Source organism: Anas platyrhynchos, chromosome 2 (assembly GCF_047663525.1).
Source record: "Anas platyrhynchos isolate ZD024472 breed Pekin duck chromosome 2, IASCAAS_PekinDuck_T2T, whole genome shotgun sequence".
NCBI classification, from domain to species: Eukaryota; Metazoa; Chordata; class Aves; order Anseriformes; family Anatidae; genus Anas; species Anas platyrhynchos.
In genome coordinates this window covers 94,714,904-94,736,993 of record NC_092588.1, presented here as the reverse complement: position 1 = coordinate 94,736,993, position 22,090 = coordinate 94,714,904, and the positions used below count along the sequence as shown (strand labels likewise).

Here is a 22,090-nt window from a genome sequence, read left to right as displayed (position 1 = left end):
GAAACATGATCCAAAATTTTATTCCTTTAATTCTGCCTGTGAAAGTGAGTATTATAAAGAGCACCTATGGAGAAATGGACTCTCAGGTTTCTGTAGCTATAAATACCTTTGACAACAAATACTGGAGAAACAGAGAGAACACAATACACGACGATAGCCTTTGAGTCTATACTTTGTTGTTAGCAGTGTATATTTTTGTTTGTTTACTCAGTGATGAAGAAATTAATCCACCACTTGGCTGAAATAAATAAATAAAATCACAAATTATTTTTTGCTTGAAGTCTCTCCAGCATCTCTAGTCACACTGCAAGATCACATTGAGGACTAATAGTAACAAATGCCAAGAAAAAGATTTGTTTGCCAAGCAGAACATACCCTCCCTGGTAAAGTTCAGACAAAACAAAGGCAATATATGTATATGACTCTGAAAAACGTCTGCTTTCATTTATTTTTTTTAAAAAGCCCTCCAAAACACAATTCAGAGACACATCACTTTAACTGAAGAGTTGTATATAGCATTTTACTTTTGTCAGACAACATTCAGGATGGTAAAACAATATGTTCAGTATCATCCTCTTCTGATGTACTTCAGGTGCTCATTTTTCTTTCTTAGCTTTTCTTTCCATTGCAGTCAAAAGTGTTCTACTTCATACCATTTTGCATACTCTTATAGAGAATGCTAATTACAAAAGGCAGGTGGATTTACCTTCGGGAAACACAGCACCAAATGGCACTAACTATTCAGAGCTTAATAACAAAAATCTTATTTGCTTTGTATTTGTAGCTCCTTCAGCCCCAACGAAACATCACTATTATACCGTGAGACTGGTAACTCACATAGTATTTTCAGGAAAAGTTTTCTCCTACCTATCCACTCCACATATAACTGTCAAAGTTGACATTAAAGGTAAAATCGTATATATTTGTGCAAGTAGGACAGCTATTGCACTTGTGCATTACTGCTGTTAGCACTTGTTATATGATACTGCTAAAGGAATGGGTCATAGTAGTTTGGTTCTGCAAGCTTTTTCAAAAGCCCACCCCAAACAACAGAGTGCAATAAGGTATTTTTTCCCATTGCAGCAGCACAACAGATGGATATCCATGCCCAATATTATTCTGTGTGATGTCCTAAATTATACCACAAATGGCTTATGTAACAGAGGCACCATGCACGCAGCTAAAACAAACTACTCTGCAACAGTGAATGGAGACTTTGTTGTTAAGTCTTTGCCAATTGCATGCATCATTGTTGGCTCTGCTAATGTTGAATATGGACAAAGGATATATTCTGTCCTTCATGGCAGAAAAACACAGCAATGCTGCTACAAATTAAAGAAAACACTACAAACTGACAACAGACTCATTACTACTTTCTTATTCTTGGTTCCAATACATAAACGTAGCAGAGCTCCTCACATTGTGCTGAAAATAATGGGAAATGGGGATAAACAGGGGACAGTCTTTCCATAGTTAAACAATATAGATTCCACTTCCTTCATCTGGATCCAGTTTTGTTGGCTTGTAGGTTTTGTGTGTGTTTTTGTTTGTTTTAACATCAACTGTCTGTCCTTGTTCTTAGCTTTTTTTCCCCCTGCGTATTTTCAGAGCTGCTGTTCAAGCATATCAATAACCTTAAACGATTGAACACTTGCCAGAACTGATTACATATAGGATTTAGTGGGGAGGAGGAAACGTTTTCCTTTTTCTGTGTTCCCAAAGGAACCAAAAAATTTGGTGGAAACACCACCCTTTTCTCAAAAGGTGGACTTCTGTAGAAGTTGAGATTAGCAAAAAGTCAATACACAAAAACTTTGTAACACAGAAGAAACACACAGCTCATTCCACAGTCCATGACAACAGTCCAAATATTCCACCAAAAAAAAAAAAAAGCTGGAAATAAGCTTAGAAAGAGTTGAAGTACTAATTGCAGCTTAGACTACTTGCAAACATACTCAGAGTGAAAAATACTGCTACCCATGCTACTGACTATAACAGCTGATAGTTTAAGTACCTGACGTTGGTTTTAAACTGGATTTGTCAGTCTGGAAATATACATGTAGGTCAAATCCACCCAGGTCTGATATCTCCTGACTTAAGTGCCAAAGGATATTCCACAAGAGTCACTCAGACACTTCAGGAGCGGAATCAGCTATGTCAAAATAAAGACAAAACCTCTGGAAGTCCTCAGAGGCTACTGAAATCTCCCAGGCTGTTGCAGATTATAGATTACAAATGAGAATGGTTTCAGGTGAAGAAAGACATTGGTGAAAGGAGTTTGAAAGCATCACTCTCATCCATTTATTTTCCAAACAAAAAAATGATTCGGATGAGTGAAAACCCTGCCTCTCCCACCAAGCAACAAGAAAATGCATAGTTGGTTGAAATGCCCCTTGTAAACAACTTCCCTATGTCACGTGCCTCCTTCTGCAGAGATTTAATTTGGAGGGCATTTTGATGAGAAACTTCAGTTACCTGGCCATGATTTTACCAAAGAAAGCACTGTACTACAGCAGCAGGAAAAAGAAAAATTTAGGGTAGTAACTCTGCAGAAATATGCTTATGCTACTATTGGATACAAACACTGACAAGTACCTAAACTCATAATTATATGAAGTTCAGTATAAAAGCTGGTATTTCAATTTAGCAGACACTTAAATTTCTGCCATTTTGAAAGCTTTCTAAAATGAAACTAGTATATGAAAACTATATGAAATATGAAACTAAACTTTCCTAGACTAGTATAGCATGTTACCATACACAAGATTTTCTATTTTAGAATGACTCTTGCCTGTCCTGCAAACTTCCTTTACTCCCCTTACATCTTACGTTTTGAATTTCCCTTTTATTTAATGAGAATATTTTGTGGGTGTTTTTTCAATATTGATTTATTGAAATACTTTACTGAAAAAGTACAGCACTGATACAAATGTACTTCTGTAAATCAAGTCACATGTTTTAATAGCACATAATTCACACATCTTACATGAAAGTAAGTCTGGCAACTTTTGTTTACATGCCTTAACTTGCTCATTTGCATTCCAGAAAACATTTCTGAAATAATTAACTGGAAGTTACTGCATCATCTGTGCTACATAAAAGAAACTTCCATCCTGCACCAAACAATCATTTTGTGTCACTAATCTTCATCATGATTCAAATGCATTTGGATTTCTGGTAAGAGCATATAACCAATACTAAAAAACTATATATAAACTAGTTCAGCTTGGACTCCTACATTTGGTTGAGAAATTGTCAGTAGAAGCTCTCTCCTTCCTTGTAGCTGTATTACTCAACATGCTGTGCACAGGAACTGTTTGTTGAAACATTTGGTATTTTTAGACCTGGCCTCTCAATGGGAATTCCACATTGAAAAAAGGTATCATTTATACACTCAAATTAGTCATTGTGTTCTCCACTATGAATTTGCATACAGGGGGTAGAAGGTGAATTGCTCAGTTATAAGCTGGAACTTATGAACATGTTTAAGCACCTGCTGAAAACAACTAAGTATTATGCTCTTGACATGAATACGTGCTTCTCTTCTCTGCGTAGTTTTTTTAAAAAGAAAAAAGCTCCAGCTCAGTACGGGACAGAAGTACAAATTAAATGAACCAATATTTAATAAAAAGCCACAAATCTGCTCTTGTGACTTCCAGTAGTTCTTCTAATCTTTTTTTTTTTCAGGGTAGGATACTCTATATGTAATTTTTCATGACTTAAAAAAAAAGAGTGAAATTATCTCTAAGGAAATACTTTCAAAGCATTTCCATGGCATTGAGCATGAATAGGAAAGGATACACAGAAAGAAGCAAAAAACACTCAGCTGGAATATTTACCCACCTCTTCCCCCCGCTCTGCTGCATGCACTAACATTAGCATCAGCTACAGACAGTACGGACAAGGTTTTCTTTCCAGCACACATTTATCCACTTAACTAATTCTTTTTTGTTCCTGTATCAAGGGTTTCATATATGATGAGTTTCAGAGCATTACATCACTAGCCTTGCTGCTGTGGTGGTGAGGAAGTATGAATGGGACGTAACAGTTTGACTTGGAAAAGCATTACCATATAACAATCTGAGCTGTAGTTTCTGCAGAGAGCAAAGGGGTGGGGTGGTTGGATCCAGCTCTGGAAAAAAAACTCAGCTTTTTACATAAAAACGGCCATTGGAAAAAATCTACACTGTTATTACAACAGTTGTTTAGGATAATTTGTCAGAGCCAGAAATAAGCAAAGCTATTTGCATGTCAATCAGAGATTTACCCAAGGGGGCAAAGGAGCAGTGCACCAGGAGAGCTACTGCCCCCTTATCCTTCCCACTAGCAGTCTCCTGTTTGGTTTGCTAACAGCTGGTCAGCAAAATCACACAAAGAGCTATAGCATGGTTTCATTCACCTATGCTGCAGCATCTTCAGCCTTGTACAACTTCAAAACACTAAGCAACTTAAGAACTATGCAGTTCCCACATATGAAGCAGAAGGAGCAAAACAGGCATTTTAAAATTCATTTAGTAAGCATGCTTTTCTCACGGGCACACACAAAAAACAAACCCACAATGACTTCCACCACACCAGCATGCTAAATTCCTTAGTGCTCCTGTGTGCAAAAATGGCAACAATGACGGTGAAAAACCTTTTCTACCTTTAGACAGCCAGAAGCCTGTTCCATTTATATTTCCATGAGGATCTAATCCCTGTTATTCATGTTTTGTGGTTCCTAGGTTAGGGTTCATGGAGGCTGCAGACAGATTACGAACCCACAGGCTGTGCTCACTAAGCTCTGGCTCCCCAGTACCTGCTTCAGAAACCAAACAGAAGGAGCACAAACTCTTCCCTTAAAAAAAAAAAAAAAAAAAAAAGGAGTGTTTGCCACATCTCTTGCAACAGCACAATTCAACTGAAGAAGCACAAACACAGTTGCAGTGACACGGAGGAGAACTTGTGCACTACTAAAGGGAATTAATTCTCGGTGGTGAAACATCCAGCTGTTAATTACTTTCCAGCATGAACTGAAGCCTAACTGTACCTTCGGGCACTTCATTTCAATAATTCATTCACAATGAAGAGCCTCCCTCAAATGAAAGGCAGTAAAACTCTAAAATGGTAAGAAGGAGGAGCATACTGAACAGCTCTTGGATCGCATGGTGCTTCTCACCCAGCCATGTCCCACACGTACACAGCGGGGCAACACGCACCCACATCCGCTTCTGGCAGGCAGACCTGTACCCCATTAACTTATACGCAGGAGCACTGGGCACTAGCACACAACAGGGTGACTGGAGGAACACAAATGGGAAGAAAAAGACAGACTCCTGTGTAGAAACCACAGCTCAAAAGTTTTAGGAAAGGGTTCTGCTTGAAAACAACAGGTCAACAGGGAATGCTGCTATCCAGTACAGCCAGAAAAGATCTGGCTTCATTTCCCAGCATGACCCTAAATGACCATTCCAAGGCCAGATCCAACAAAGTTCTTCACAGAGAGGGTGGTTGCACACTGGAACAGGCTCCCCAGGGAAGTGGTCACTGCACCGAGCCTGTCTGAATTTAAGAAGAGATTGGACTGTGCACTTAGTCACATGGTCTTAACTTTTGGGTAGACCTGTGCGGTGTCAAGAGTTGGACTTGATGATCCTTAAGGGTCCCTTCCAACTCAGGATATTCTATGATTCTATGATTCTAAAGCCTTTGGACACAACAGCTCCTCAGGCTTTAGTAGATCAGATGTCCACATACCTCAGCTCCTCACATTTGCAGTAGACAATGTATAAGTAATGCCATATTTTCAAAGGTCTGCTGAAGAAAGCGCAACGAAACAAAAAAAGATATGGGAGCCCAGATGACAGTTGGTGAAAAATGTTACTGTTCAACTATTTTGACTTCAGACCACTTCAAGGATGATAGAGAAAAATGACAGGATGAATGCTTAGGTCAGTTCTAGTTATTTTCTTCATTTTTCTTCTAGCAGAGACAGAAGAAAACAGGCTGCATGAATGGTACTGTACCAACAATGCAATAGACAGAGCATCGAGTAGTTTGGATACTACGTATGCAGAAAGATTGACAATCACAAATTACTTATTTGTGGTACTGCTCATGTCTAACAGTTTTAAAGACACTTAAGGCATGAGGGGAGGTGGGAAAAAAATAAAATTCCTTCAAAACAAAAGTTGGCAAGATCAGTAATAGACTTGCTCACTATGACAGCAGATTGTTTTATTTGTTGCTTGCCTTTATTTTCTTCCTACACCTTCACAGTTCTCAAAACCTTTGCCAGTTCACCAAAACCAGCAGCCCTTCTGTGCAAACTTCTCTGCTCTCTATGCCCAGGTGGAAGGTAGAATTCAAAACCTTCTCCAGCATGTCAAAACTCATGCAACAACAAATATACCCGGAGGAGGGTGGGTGGGGGTGTGTGTCACAGTTTGAGCAGTTAGAGGGCACAGAAATAAAATCAAGTGTCAATTGGAAAACTATACATGTAAACTATAACACTCAGAAGAAAGTCAGGTTATTGTACACAGGACTTCTCTTTCCAAGATGTTAGCACAGTATGCTCTCTCTCCTTTTGGACGGGGACAGCAAGCGGAAGGGAAACCGTAGCTTTTCCAACACATCTCACCTCCCTCATGTTATCTCCCTGTGATTATTTCCCTTCAATCATTTCACCTAAAATCCTGTGAGGAAGCATTCAGTACTTGCCTAAGATGTTGATTTTTAAAGAGTGATCATTCAGGATGCAAAAGATAAGCAAACAAGGCAGAAAAGCAGTGGAGGGATGGAGGGAGGGATAGGCTTTGGTTTGCCTCTCTACAGAATTTGTTTTGATACAGTATCCTGTTGCATGAATTTTCCATATGCTTGTGTCAGATCCACTAACTAAAGCCACAGAGCTGTCAGATGCTCATTTTTTATTGTGTGCTTATGTGGCAAGCCAACCTTTCCGTCGAAACAGTCAGTCTCTCCTGAAGCCAGGATCTGCAACCCAGAAAGATGTACACACTTGCATGGCCAAAAGTCTCAACTTTGCGATGCAGGTGGGTCAGCAAAGCAAGGCACTACACTATGGAACCTAACAACTGTTACCATTACTTTTACAAGAAAGAATTATCAACAACTAAAAAATAGTAACTATTCTGCATATGCATTGTGAAGCAAATATCACAATGAAAACACAGATTTAAATGACTAGATACTATCAGAAGTTAGTGATTAACATAAATCAGAAAATCTCAAACTTTTGCATATGCTCAACTTTCTTTGGCTTTAAAGAAATAAGGAGCAGTAGACATTTATCTCATTACCAAAGGCCCTAAGTCAGTACTTCAGTTAAAACTTAATTTAAGCCCATCCTAGACTACACAGAATTTTGATCAAAACAGAACAAAAGCACCAATCCCAGACACCTTTTCCTTTACCCCATCTGATTAAGAAACCATGTAATCCTACAATTAAATGAAAATATCAGTCGCACAGGCATCACATCCCAAGACTGGTGTGGGGGCATGCACACATTTCTACCTCACACCCATAGTCTTTAGCACTTGAAAAATTACTTGAGAGGAATTTGGAGCATGAGGAACAGAGGTAAAATACCATATTTAAATGGAGCATACATACTAGGATATAAACATTTAAATAACAGAATGCAGATCTTTTAATCAAATCTGATTGCTAGCTTTCCCTCCATTTACTGGGCGTTCTTCTGGAAAATACCATCTTAATTACTGTTGCCAAAATTGTGTTTTTAAAGCCTGGTGGAGAAAAAGTTGATTAGTTATCCTACTGGCTCAAGAGACACGTTTTACGTCAGCATTTACTAGAAACGCAATATTCAAATTAACTTGCAGGTAACTAGTGTATAATTGTGCACCTACAATAACCCTTTCTGTTAATTCCAAAATAGACTTTTCCTCTGGTGTCCCTTCCCTGACATCAGTATATTTTAAAGCATTTTACAGTTCTGCATGCCCTCACAAAAATAAGTAGGTAACCAGGAACTTTCAGCTCTGGAAAACACTGACCATTACATGCTTTTCAAGCCATTTTCTTCTGCCAAAAAGAACTTAGCTTTCAGATTCCTCCCTGTTTCTAAAGATTTTTAAGTAGCTTTTTATAAATATCATGTCCAGCTAGAGAAGCCCCACATCAGTGAGCTGTGACTACTGCTGGTCATGAGGTGCAAATTATGATTTCCCAGCCAAACTGGGAATCAGAAGTTAGTAAGCCGCATTTTTAAGCTTTTAACATCTGACCCTGGGTGGCATATTAAAGTTCCCTAGAAAATTCCCAAGGAGGTTCCAATCTCTCTTTCACTCTTGATTCTACAAATGAGCACAGAAAGGAAGCTGCAAGGCACACGTGGCACAGCATTCTGCTCGTCACACACTCTCCTTTCTTTATCAAAGTTCGCTTTGACAGTTCAAGGCAGTAGACAGAAGCTGGAGTGCAAATACAGTCAACCTTTTGCTGAAGCACAGAGGCTGATCATTCAGAAGTAAAGATGCTGAAGTGTGAATCTACAACTGAACAGGGAAATTGAGAACTTTTACAAAAAGAAAAGGATGGAAAAAAAAGTACAAAAGTTATTGTAAAAGTTGGGAAAATGTTTCAATATTCATGCACTTCCAAGCAGTTCTAAGTGTGTTTATACAAATGTACTACAGATGTAACCATCCACAGGCTTGCTCTTTTATTTTGAAGAGAATGTAGAAATATTACTTAAAATAATAGGGTCAGTTTTCAGATATACTGAAAATCCATTACTTGGCAATGCTTTCTGAGCATGTTACAAACGGTTATCACATTCTTCAAACCCCTGAACCTTGGCTCTTAATACACCATGTTTCTCTATAGTCAATTTCTTGTTCTGCTTTCTCACTGCACTGTAAAAATGTTATTTCTGAAAACATAACATATTAATTGTATTTTTTAAAGCCTCGCCATGTAGAGGGCTTTACTCTGCTTCTGTAGAAATGTCTTTATATCTACAACTTTGTTCAGTGAACAAACCATAACACATAAGATATCAGCAATATCAAAAGTTTGTGAAACTTCAGAACAGATTAGAGAGGAATAAAAGGACACCATGAATTTTCCTGTATTTCAGATGCCTGCTGCACTGATGATAATAGTTATACTAGCAGACTGAATGGCAGAGAAGCAACATCCAAGAACAGTGAGAACTGTTCTTTGGGGAAAAAAGAATAAGAGAAGGAAAAAAGCAACAGAGAAGGAAGAAAAACACAAACATTACTTTAAGAAAAAAAAAGCTGTGAAGAAAAAAAGTTAAAATGATTGTCTTAAAGAGGAATGCACTATTCTTTTTGAAAAAAAGAAAACATGGTAGAAACCAGCCTTACAATGCTGGAAAAAAAAGTGATAGTTAAAACCTGTTTTGTGTCAAGGCCATTTCCCACCCTGAATTCTGTGAAGCTTCCCATGAGCCCTGGAACATGCCTGCATCCACCTAGGGTGCCTTCCCGTTCAAGGGGATGGCATTCCTCCAGCAAAGGCCACAAGCAGGAGATTCCAGCTGCTTCAGCTGATTCCAGGAGCTTCAGAGTCCACCTTCAGAGTACTCTGGCATATGCAGATGATACACTGAGACAAGCAAAAGTTTCTGGTTTTCTGAAGCACTGTAGAGCTTCAGAGCAAGTCTGACTGGCCTGCTTAAGGAGCTGAAAAGACAGAAGATAGACCATTTTAGCAGGGAAGCAGATCTGCGTTCAGCAGACAAGCAACAAACACTGGCTCACTCTTGGTACCCCTGCGGCAATAGATGTCTTCAGGGTGGCAGGCAGACTGTGCAGCAATCCTGGCAGGAAACTTTGTTGAAGAGGTATTTGGGACAGCCTGACAAAAGTACAATCATCCTCAACCTACACAGCAACTCCTCTGATATCTCCAGAAGGTACATCACCATTTCAGGTTATATTTCAGAAATTTGAGGAAAAAGAGGAAAAAGCACGTAAAGAAAATACTATTTTCAAACGTACTGATGGACACATATTTGGACTTAACATACATTAAAAATGTTCTAAAATAAATGTATGATTTCATTGGCACAGAAACATACTTTGTTTAAAAGAAAGAAAAAATACCAGAGAACTTACTGAAATGTTCCATAAATCAATACCATGAAAAAGGATATGTATTCTCCCACCCCTTGACAAATGCGCGCAATACTTGAAACAAATTTACTGTGTACACTGCATAAATATTTACTCTGAAAATTATTAAATCATCCCTGTAATAACACCCAGTATTTTCATAGTTCCTAATCTGCCCCAGTCACAGAAGCATTGTCCTCAAACTGACGAAGGCAATTCTCTTTTAAGATTCAATGCACTAAACTATCACAACATACACACTTAGCTCTGCCTCTTCACAACTGAGAATTACAGGAACATTTTGACATACGTATTTTGCTAATAAAAATTATAGAGTAAAATATTATAAACACAATTACTATATACAGCATCGTGTTTCCTTGACAAAATTGGGACAGAAATACTTCTTCCTGTAACAAATCCTAAAGTGGGGAGACCAATAAAACCTCCTGTCTAAAAGACACGCTCCTCTTCAAAAGGCACAACTGATAGAGATTCCACAGAGGTAATGCGATAGGAAAATTACCCCAGAAACTGTGCCATAACACTTCTTTTTCCTGGCTCCATATCATGTCTGCGTCACAATCTTTAGGGTAAGAACAAGTGTACAGTCTCCCATCTGACCTAGCAGCACTCAGTATTTAAAAACAATACTGCTCAGCATTAGCTTCTCCTGCTTCCCTGCCCCCCCAAATTAAGCCAAAAAACAGAGGAAATCATGCAGTGTGCTCTGAATATTCCATGACTACCACTGCTGGCATGACTTGAGCCACATATTTCATAGGTAACTAGGAACACACGCACTGTTGTTTTGTAGCTACGTTAGGCCACAGGATCCTCCTCAACCACTACTTTTTCTCTCTGCACCTCTTTCCAAACCTTTTGCAATTTCAGCCTGCTGAGGTCTGCCCCGGGATTTACAAATGGGACTTAGCATGAACTTATATTTTAAACACACAGAAATCTGTGGAAAAAACATTCACAGGGCATCTTAGCCTAGCAGCACATGGTCCTTTTTAAGCAATTCTCTGCTTGCTGCTTCTGCAGGATATTGAAGACGTTAAAGTGCAGTTTACTTCATTAACCAGATGCAATTAGGAGCACCAACAGAACCTTAAATCAAAGATTAAACTGAAAAGTACAAAGACTTTTTCAACTTTGTCTTTCACTTTTCACACCCTGTGGATCATTAAAAAGACACTTATTTTTCAGTCACCAAAGGTTATAAGGAAATTGCTAAATGAGCATGTTCTTCTGAGAAATCTCATTCTGAAAGAATCTTTAAGGACCTTTTAAAAGTTTTTGTACAAAACCAAACAGTCCTTCCTACCCTACTAAACAAAAGCTTCCCACTTCCCCCACAAATGCGTCACAGAAGGCTCCAAACATCAGCCGTAATTTTTTTCCCCCTCCTTCTTCTTAATGTAAATACTCTGAGTTATGACACATTTAAACAAGTGGAGGGAAAGACCACACACTTTGCCCAATTCATCCCATTTGGAAATTTAAAGTCCAGTTGATTCACCTCCTTTAACATAGAAAGGAAAACCTTACTTTTCCAACTGAGTGGAGAGATTACTGAGCTAAAATTCTTGCTATAGAAGTCCTACACACTAAAGAACAAGCAAGTCCAGGAAACACATACTTGTATAACCAGCTCCTTGAAAATGTGTAGCTCTAAAAAGTCTCATTTATGTCCCCGTGCATAAATATTTAGAGCAGTTTGCAATTTTAAATCAAATTGTCTGATCACAAGAAACTCAAACTACATGCTTACTGCACCAAAAGGGAGTTGTTTCAAGATAAAATAAACAAAAAACAAAAACCCCAAAACCAGAGGGCTATTTTTTTTTCTCAGCTTCCTGAATGCATGAAGTTGGACTACATGCAGACTGTTCTAGTGATAACAAATGATTGTGGCTAGAACAAAAGAGTTTTCACCCACCTCTTCAGCATGTCACCCACTTACCTACAGGCAGCTGAGGGAGGCACTGCCCACTTTCTCCCTTTGCCAAGGACAGGGAATGAATGCAGCCCACAGATGCTTGCCTGCAGCAGCAGGTATGTACTTACCTTACCATCCCTTCCGAACACCATAAAGTAGGCTCAGTGTAAAGTCTGACGGAAGCACTACTAGGCTACAGATTCCTTTTTTAATTCTTTACTTACAGAGAATGCATTGTAGCAAGATATTTAGAAATGTTTACAATGCTCTTGGAAAGTTTATTTTGCTGTGGAAAAGAGGCCTGTGCAATAACACAGCACACAACCACAAACTGATGCATACAGAGTTTGAAAATTCTGATGTGAGTGTCAACAGATAAACTTGCAAAGTTTTAAAGCATTACAAAGATAATTTGAGAAAACGTGAGACTATAAACCTTTGCCTTTTTCCTAACAGACATTTAAGATGATGATGATAAATCTGCAAGGAAGCTCTGATAACTAAGCCTCTGTAGCCTATCCAGGATTTTGTTATTTACATTTTAATTTCTAATAGTTGCATACTGGAAGCAGCTTTTTCTCTTTTTTTTTTTTTTAAGGAAACTTCACCAGCCACTCAGAACTTTAAAACAGTTACCTTACATCTCAATGCAAACCAAAATCTATTCTGAGTTGCAAGAATTTAAAAAAAGTCATTCTTCTGAATGCTCTGAGAAAGCTTTACTCTCGTAAAATGTAGCTGTTCCTGAGCCCAAAAAACTTGACTCAGTTTCATCCCAGAGCCAACTGTCTGTTGTAATAGAAATGTTTTAAAGAACAACCGCTTGCTTTTTAAAGAACAAATCTTACTTTTTGTTTCTCTTTTCATAACCTCTGCTTTTTTCCCCCCAAGACATTCCTAACATACCGGGGCTCATACATCAGCAAATGCCAAATTCTGTAATATTTTTATTTTAATTAAGCAAAGAGTAAGAAAAGATAGCGAATGTGAAGGTGAGACATAATTATATATCCACATTGTTTCAACTTCACTTTACTTGCAAAGACATCTAACTGGCTTATAAGATATCTTCAATCCCCAGATCATGGCTGTTTTTTCATGTCTGTAGGAATTAAATTGTGTTGTGTTTTGTGGTTGTTTTTTTTTTTTTAAACCTGACCCTTCACACTAATTTCTTCCAGCTTCTGCCTGATTTTAACTGCAATGATAAAATTTCTACTCCATAAAAAGCAATTTGTTCTTTTCTGCCATTAAGAGTGCAGAACCAATCTGCTCCCTCCATTCTTTTTATCAGTCATCCTCGCAGATATGTCTTCGCAATCCTTTTACCTGGAACACACCATTCTTTTATCCCTCTTCCTAATGTTATTTTAACACCCTCTGAAATCACCTATTCTTGCCACTGTTTGCATCAAGCAGACTCACTTTGCATTATCCCCTTCTCCTAATATTTATCATGCATACACAGCAATCTGTAATATACACATATTCAGAGATGACAGTGCCAGCTGCATTTAATGTTGTTTGTTTTTAAACTTTAGTCTTAGCCATACTTTGTCCATTCTGAATAAAAGCTGTATGCCAAATTTTAGGGGCATTTTATTATTATTATGTTTTAATTGATGTGTTAACTAAGAAAAGTTCAGTTTCCTCTTGGTTTACTAAAATTTTTAAAGTCATTCCATTAAGAACCTCTGTTGCTTCCCAGTTTTGAATTTTGTCAGAAGAAACAGTTCTAAAGGGGAACAAGCTAGGAATAAGGAATAGATCTCAGGTTATCCTGATGAAAATACATACCTATTTTTGGGCAATTTAAGAATCCCCAAAAGCCTACCATTTATACATTGCAAATACACGTTTCCAGCACAGTTTCAGAAGTTCAAGTTGGCATACATTAGCACAAGCTTTGAAAAAAAAAAAAAAAAAAAAAGGGGGGGGGGAGGCAATCTTGTAATTCTACCTACTCTGGGCCCTCCATTTCCATCTCCGCAGCTTTCCCACCCTTACACCAGCACAGGCTTTTGTGAGTCCAAGTGACAGAACCACTGGGGTGTAAGAAGGGGTTTGAGCTGAGCCTGTCTTCATGCTCCGCCCTCCCAGGCTGCAGGGTGCACAGCATCAGGGATCTGATCCAGCATAAGAGTCACCCCCTGCCCTTGGTGTTGGCATAGTTAAAGTTATCTTGAAACCATCTGGGAAACTATGACCTTAAAGATGTTCCTCTTTGAAGGCTTTTCCTGCACTGAGTATTCCCTCCTCACTGCAGGGGCTTTCTTAGCAGCAGCTCCAAACTCTGCAACATTACGCCACATACAAGAAGAATATTACAGAAACCGGCGTAAACATTTAAAACCTGTAAGAGCCCTAACAGCTCTCATACCAGGAACAAATGCTGCAAAGCTCACCAATGGGAGAGATTTCTCCCTCTGCTCCCTCATGCCTGGTCCATGGGGGGTACATCACTGTGGTACACAGCCCACGCGGTGCGGTCCCACCGTGGTGGTGACTCACATGGGAAGTGCTGCGGTTCAATAAGATTGAATTTCTTGGGTTTTCTGGTTTTTGTTTTGTTTTTCCCCCCTTCAGTTTACTATTTTAACAGCTAAGAAGCAACATTTAAGAATATCCTTTAAATGTTAAGATGGTGAAGCCAAGTGCTAAGAAGTCACAGAATGCCAAAAGTAAGGTTGTTTACCCAAACAAACTCAGTTTGGCTCTGGGCCTTATTCACAGCACATGCCAAATACAAGACTACCAGTTTCTTCATCATCTTTTCCATTGTTTAGCCACCGAGCAGCTGCTTCACAACACTGACAACGTTATCTTTCGAACCCTTAGAAGCTGATGTGGTACCGGTATCTCCAGTTTACAGGCAAGAGACAAAAGCATGGAGAGATTAACAGATTTGCCAAAAGTGTTGACTAATCTTAGGTCACCTAGACTATGATTTTTACTTTTTTTTTTTTTTAATAATAATTAAAAAAAGATACTTCACACTTTTACATCTACAACTTGGAAGTAAGAGGACCAACTGCAGTTGCAGAAACTCAGAATTCGTGCCTTGGCATCTCAGCTCTAGCAAAATGTAGAGCACAATTAACAGTTGGCTGCGAAAATCAGGTTTAACAATTGCTCAGCCTCACACAAGAAGCTTGGAAGCAGAGGCAGGAACAAAACGCAGCTCTCTCAAGGCAGTACAGTCTTATCCACCCTACCATTCTTTCCTCTCTCGCAATCCCCTCTCAGCATGGAGTTTTCCATTGCTTGTGACCACTGACATAAGGGGCCCAACCATCCTGCACAGCAAACAGGACTAGACCCTGTCAAAAAAACACTTAGATGATCAAAATTGGGGATATATAACAGGGAGATGGGGACAGGATAGGTAAGGGGGAAAAGGGTGGCAAACCACAGTTTTAAATCCAGCCTTTATACACTGCAGTGTATTTTAGACAGATTTATAAACATAAATATGCATATTATTCACCTTACAACAGAATTTACTGGCTGCAGCCAAGAAGCTCTGTAAGGTGCAAGGACGCTTATACAGCACAGTAGGAAAGAACTATCAGCATGAAGTTCTCACGCTCCAAAGGGGTAAAACATATCCCCCCCAAAATAGAGAGAAACATTATTATTCTACACCACAAACAAGGCACAGAGAGACTACTTCTGTGGCTTACAAGAGATACATGCGAAGTCCATGCGTTGCATCGTGGGAGGGTCTTCTGGAACTTCCACTGACAGCATACCTACAGCACCACCTGTACCTTCTACCTTCATGAAGGAGATTTGGGCTTTTTAGTTGTTCAAGTATTGGAAACAACCCGACACAAAGAAACCGTAACTGCTGCCAAATGAATGGGGATTTATGTAATAAAGTTACCAAGTCAAAGCTCTGACTTCTTGTTCCACTTGCATCACACATGCTCCAGACGTTTGAGCAAAATACTTACCTGGACTTTCTCTACAGTGTCTTTAGGGATGTCTATGGGTACGCTACAGGGCACAGCACACCAGCACTTGTGGTATACCAATACCACACCAATGGAGCCTCAGAAATACCCTAAAGCAAAACATTTTTCTGTCAGAAACAGCACTGTGGCCCAAAAGTCAAACATAATGCCTGAACATTTCTTTTGAACTGAGCAAGCACAAGTTACAGAAGTGAGTCTTAAAAAAATATATAAAAAAATAAAAATGAAGACTCTGCAAATCCTTTGATAAAAATCACGAGCTAAAGTTCAGCACAATGATCACTTCTCAGGTTTTATAGATGACATGACCAAACACTAGTGAGAAATGTTAACCTGTCAGTTTTCAATGTAGACAGGCCTATTTCAGTACTGAAAGCACATTATAATTTTAAACCAACTCCAAGAGCCTTTACTTAATTATACTTAAGATTTTTCAGACACTTCATTCTCATGGAAATCATCGGACCCAGAACGTATCCAGTTGTCCAGCCAACTTAGGCACACTTTTCAGATTACACCAAAGCTATCAAGCTACTAAACACAATTTATATTATACTTGCTCTTCTTTAACAAGTACAAAGATTTAAAACCTTTGAAAACAGATCTTGAACTTTATGGGTCCATCCACCATTTGTTTTGAATGGAAATATTTGATTGAGAAGAAAAAGTAGAAACAGCAACAATTTGCATTCCTAAAAATAAGGAGAAGCTTATCTAGGAAAGACAAAAATATGTTACATTTTTGTACTAGTGCATCAGAGAACTGTGCTGAACACTGCACAGATAAGCAAGTTTTAAATTTGAACTCTGCAATTGGGTGCACCTAAGTAAACAAAAACATGAGTTGTTTTTCCTCCTGTATCCTCAGAACCATCTGACAACAAAACCAAGCCCACTCAGCTCTGCTAAAAGCATGATTCTCTAATGTAGCTGTACTTCTGGGAATACATTACTGCTTCTGTGAAATGTTTTGTTACAGACGTGTATCACTTGGCCATGTAAATATATGGTGTGACTGCATGCAGTCTTTTACCAGTTACCTAAAACTTAACACAACAAATAAAGTAAATTTAGGACCAATGACCTCTGGATGTCTGGTAAGCAGTACTTTCTCGAGCCTCCCTCCTGAATGAGATGGATGTTTTCCCTCTTTCACAACACACTCCTTTTCTGGGGGGGATGACAATGCTTTTTGTTAACAACACGATAATGTGTCTGAGATTAGCTTTTTTTTTTTTTCCTCCTTTAAGAGGCTAAGACAAGGTCAGGAACGCCTGCTTATTTGCTCCATTTCAGTTGCACAGCTGACTGGTAACTCAGATAAATGCCAGTCTTTTCCCAGGCATGTCATTAGCCTTTGTTTTTGAAACTACTTCATTTTTGGAATTTGTATGCATTCAAATCATATCCTTTTAAGACCCGGAAAAAAACATAACTTATCTCCAACTTTAGCCACTTCTGGGGATGGCTACAATTATCATTAAACTTGTCAGGAGACATGCAAGTCTGATACCATGCACAACAGCTCTTACCAAGGCAGTCCACTGGTGATGCTAATGCTTTTTACTCGAGGATGTATTTGCAGCAAGAAGCTGGGAAGACTGACACGTCAAAACAAAATTGACATAAGGCATCAGATATAACATGCTCATTCAGCCGCAGTCAGGCATTAAAACCATGTGACAACCACATAGTTGTAAAAACAAACAGCCAACTAATTTCATTTTCTTTTAAAATTTATTTACAAAGTAATGTTTCCCATATCCTGCCCTCTCGATAACGGTTTGTTTTTTTGTTTGTTTTGTGGTGTTTTTTTTTTCCCTGCTGTAAAATAGGCTAGTATAGCACTATATTTATTGACTCATCTATAAACAGACAGCAAAACCCAAGATGGGGGGTGAGGGTAGGGGACCTCAGCACACACAAAAACACACACACCCAAAAAACAAACTTGATCTTCACTGTGGAACACTTCAGGGACACTTCTAATTTGTCAAAGACTGTCTGCTCTTTCAAAAGCATACAAAATAAGTAAAATAAAGCCACCACACAAGAAGAAGAGCCTTCAGGTTACTTGCCAAATTCTTACATTTAGATCTACATATTAAACAAGTCCATTTCATTTTCCCCAGACAATACAGCTGCTTACAGTAAACACAGGCAATATTAAAACTTTTTTTTTTACAGTTATTTCTGTGCTGATGAAAATCACAAATTAATTTTTTTTACGGGGTGGGGAGAAGTAAAGTCATGGGTTTGCTTTTGTTTTAGAATGTGTGTACATACTTTAGGTTCTTGGACTTGGTTGCTTACTCTTGAGGCAGATTTGGACTCAAGGGCAAACCAAGTAACTCATCTGATACACAGGACAGTGGATAGACAGTGTCAAGGACTGCTCAGCAGCGCTCTCTTGGAAAAGTTAGACATTGATGGGCTCCAGACATGGCAAAGCTACCAGCAACTTGACTGCGATGGGGCAACCAGAGGGTTTGAGACAATGAAAGGAGAAGCCAGGTAAGGCTACGGTGTTCTTTGTACATAGTTCAGATAGTAATAATTAGGTGTAGACAATGTAAACATAACTTTTATCGTAAAAATAAAAGCTACTTAACCTTACATCTTTGTCTTCCAAAGGTTATAAAAATTTCAGAGCTTGCTGAGTTTCACCTTAGACCACAGATGTGTATTCTTTCTGCAGATCTAGTTATTATCTGTACCAATTGCCATAAATTAAACAGCACATCTACAATGTATACTTAAAAGTTTTAATGGTTAAGACTCTCAATTTAAGTCTGGTCTAACCTTCCATACACAAATGTAAACTGCCAGAAAGCAGAGATATGCAATCTTTCAGCCTCCTCAAAATCCATCAAAACTCAAGGTTTACAGCATTTGCTGCTGTATTCTCAGAGACGGATAAAGTAACTAAAACTGAAATCCAGTTTTCCTAATTTTCAAGACTAAAAATAAAAATAGGGCATCACTAATGAGAAGTAAACTGATTTTTCAGATCACTTCACCTCTAATAACCTATGGTAGCAATACATGCTTACAACATTTTGAAGATCTCAGCACCTATGTAGTTTCAACAATCATTTTTAACTGTTAATAAGAGGTTCCACCATCATTTCAAATTATGGGCTCACTGTATACCTCTGGATCCCTTCCCAACATTTAACCCACCTTAATTTATTCAAAAACCTCTCCTAGTTGTAGAAAAACAGAAACTGATAAAAACTGCTATTAGAGGGGTGATAAAAGCTAAATGACGGGATATTATGCAAGGCAAAAAAAAAGAAAAAGTAATTTATTTCTTACACAATTAACAGTTTAATTGGATTATTTATTTTAAATGCTTTCAGTTAAATGAATACAAAGCTACTAAAAGCTTTACAGTAGACTTAACTCCTATTAAGTTCAAAGCATTACAAGAGTGGATACTAGAGCACTAAAATTAGATCACTTTTATATTAGATTGGCAAACATTACATCAATTACATCAGCAACTTGGTAAGCAGCAATATTGAAACTTGGGGCCTAATTTATTGCTTTAAGTTCAGTCAGAATGGGAAATAGCATCACCTAAATGCAAGGCACTGCAAAGTGCCCACTGCTGCTTTTTCCCCTCTCCTGATCCATGATGGAGGTTTATCCATCATGCTGTTCCACGTTTCTTGAGTGACAGCACTGCAAAAACATCCTCTGCAGCAGAGATGCTCACTGGTAGCAGTGACAGTTCACAGACCCCCAAGGTTTTTGATACAGCTGTATACACTAGCACTTCAGAGCCTCACAATTGTAAACTAAGTGAAACATGCACTTATGACTGCTGGGTTTTGGAGGTGTTTTTTTTTTAAAATAAATAAATAAATAAATAAGAGTTGCATCAAATGCTGTTCCTGCTCCTAGAAGTTTATGTTGGTATTCATGGTTTTGTCCTTGCTTTTTTTTTTTTTTTTTCCCCTAAAGGGATGCTTCCCTACCACAGCAGTGAAATTCACCTTAAGAAAGCTGATGATAGCCACATGACAGGGTGCACATGGAAGCATGTTCTCCCAACAGCTACATACGAAGCTTATGGTGGAAGCTTGTTGTCCTTCCACATATACGTCTGCTTTTCAACTAATCTGTATTTTTCCCCTCTAATTCCTCCAGGGCCACTTTGACCAAGACAGCAACAAATAATCAAGGGATCAGATTGCACACATTTATCTGCCCGTCCTGGGCTCTGTTAATGCCAGGATTTTGTTCCAGGAGCCACCTGGACATCTCAGCCTGTCAGTTTGTGGAGCATGTCCTTTACACACTTGCTCCCTTCTGCAAGTGAGCTCAGCTGCGTGAAGGCAGGCCAGTGAGGAGACCAAGGTCAAACCCAGTGACTCCTGGGGTAGCATGGACGACGGAGATGATAAATAGTGGGAAGGCATGCACGGGAGGAGAGTCTGATCCCCTCCAAAGCAAGCCAAACCAATTACTATCAAGAAAAACAATGACTGGCAGCCAGATCTCAGACTGCATTTTACATTGCAAACACTTCCAACCTCCCAGTATATTTCAACTGTAAATTCTCTGGCAAGAAAACTGTGTCATCTTTTGCGTTTTCAGAGTTCAAGCTACTTATTGCTCTAATCTGGAGGATATCAAGTAAGCAGTCGTGCACACAGTACAGCAATAAAACAGATCCACTTATTTCTCTCAAAATTAGAGAAGCCTCCTGAATTTGCTGGCAAGATATTCTGGGGTCAAAACAGACTTCGTAAGTACACATTTTTTCAAACTCATAACTGGAAACGCAACCAAGTTTCACAAATGCTTTTTCTCTCTATGGAGAGCTACATACCTCTCAGATTTCTTGGATGTATCTGCTTTGTCCGCGGCATTTTCCTCTAATCTCATATACCACTTTTTCCTCTCAGAAACGAAGAATACAGCAAGCAGAGAGATGGCAGCGCCATAAACTTGTCAAAGGGGTAAATTAATCCGTATGCTAAAAAAAAAAATAAAAGAGAGAAGTTAGGAGATGTATACAGCATTAAGAAGGAAAACAAAAGATACCTATCCACTCCCTTTCACCCTAAAACAGTTACAGAAATTAGCGATGACCAAGAAATATTTCTGTATCCATCCCTTTATGGAGCAAGATGTTCCACTACTGTAAGAAAACTAATTGAGGGTGAAACTCCTTTTGGGATTACTCAGGAGGCATGAGAAAACTAAGAAACTTTTCCACATTCGTCAGCAGTTTTCTAGCCAGAAAATGTCTTCCAACAACTTGTGCCCCATGTAAATAATTCCGGAAAACTAAACAAAATTTGGCATCGGGCTTTAAGATAATACATACACTTCTCTGGGGGAGAAGGCAGAGTGAAGGGCAAACACAGACTGCAGCAGCGATAACCCCATTTGCAACACAAGGAAGCCTTGGGTTCCCCCACCTGGGGCTTGCAGGTCCAGAGGAACTCCTCAGGGGAAGTTTCTGGTAAAATACCACGAGCAGCACAGAACCACACAGGCCCTTGACCCAGCTGCAAGCTGTTGCACAGCCACTTTCTGCCCTGCCACCCTCCCAGGTAGCTGCAACAGTCCCTGCATTTGCAGGAGGCTGCAGGCAGCAAAGGCCAAGTACGCACAAACCCCATGGATAGGGGAATTTTTTTTAATATTTTTTAAACAGCCAACATACCGGATTTTGTACTGAAATGGTACCAACCCACATGTGCATACCCAAAATTACACCTTATTCCACGTTAACAAAACTTTCTCACTTTTGAAATGTTCTTACAATTTACTCCCAGTTTAAAGAGCAGTTTGTTTAATTGCCAAAATCCCCCCAGACCTATAGCAAACTACTTACACAGAAATTATAAAAGAGAAAACAACCGCGTAGTCCCCCTGTTCCAGTTAAACAAAGCGAAACGCTGACCACTTCTTTTTATGGCAATACCATCTTGGATAGTGAGATTTTCATAATTAACACAAGGAAGAATTTCTCTTAATTTCTACAAATCCCTCAATGGCCCTTAATATGGACAAGATGATTACAGAGAGCTACTTAA

At 38.9% G+C, this 22,090-nt stretch overlaps 1 protein-coding gene across 9 annotated transcripts in view; it reads right to left on the bottom strand.

Moving 5' to 3' along the window:
• HIVEP1 (HIVEP zinc finger 1) overlaps nt 1-22,090 on the bottom strand; it is a 128,419-nt gene that overhangs the window by 104,544 nt on the left and 1,785 nt on the right. For 7 of the 9 annotated variants that reach the window (XR_005263008.2, XM_027451471.3, XM_027451474.3 and 4 more), the window contains one exon: nt 20,875-21,021. Coding sequence is in view for 4 of the 9 variants with exons in the window: in XM_027451471.3 (XP_027307272.1) it covers nt 20,875-20,914 (40 nt within the window). In the remaining 5 variants the exon portion in view is untranslated. Of the gene's footprint in view, nt 1-16,013; nt 16,124-20,874; nt 21,022-21,888; nt 22,089-22,090 lie in introns of those variants that run through there. The other 2 variants (XM_072033218.1, XM_038173534.2) reach the window with 2 other exon arrangements.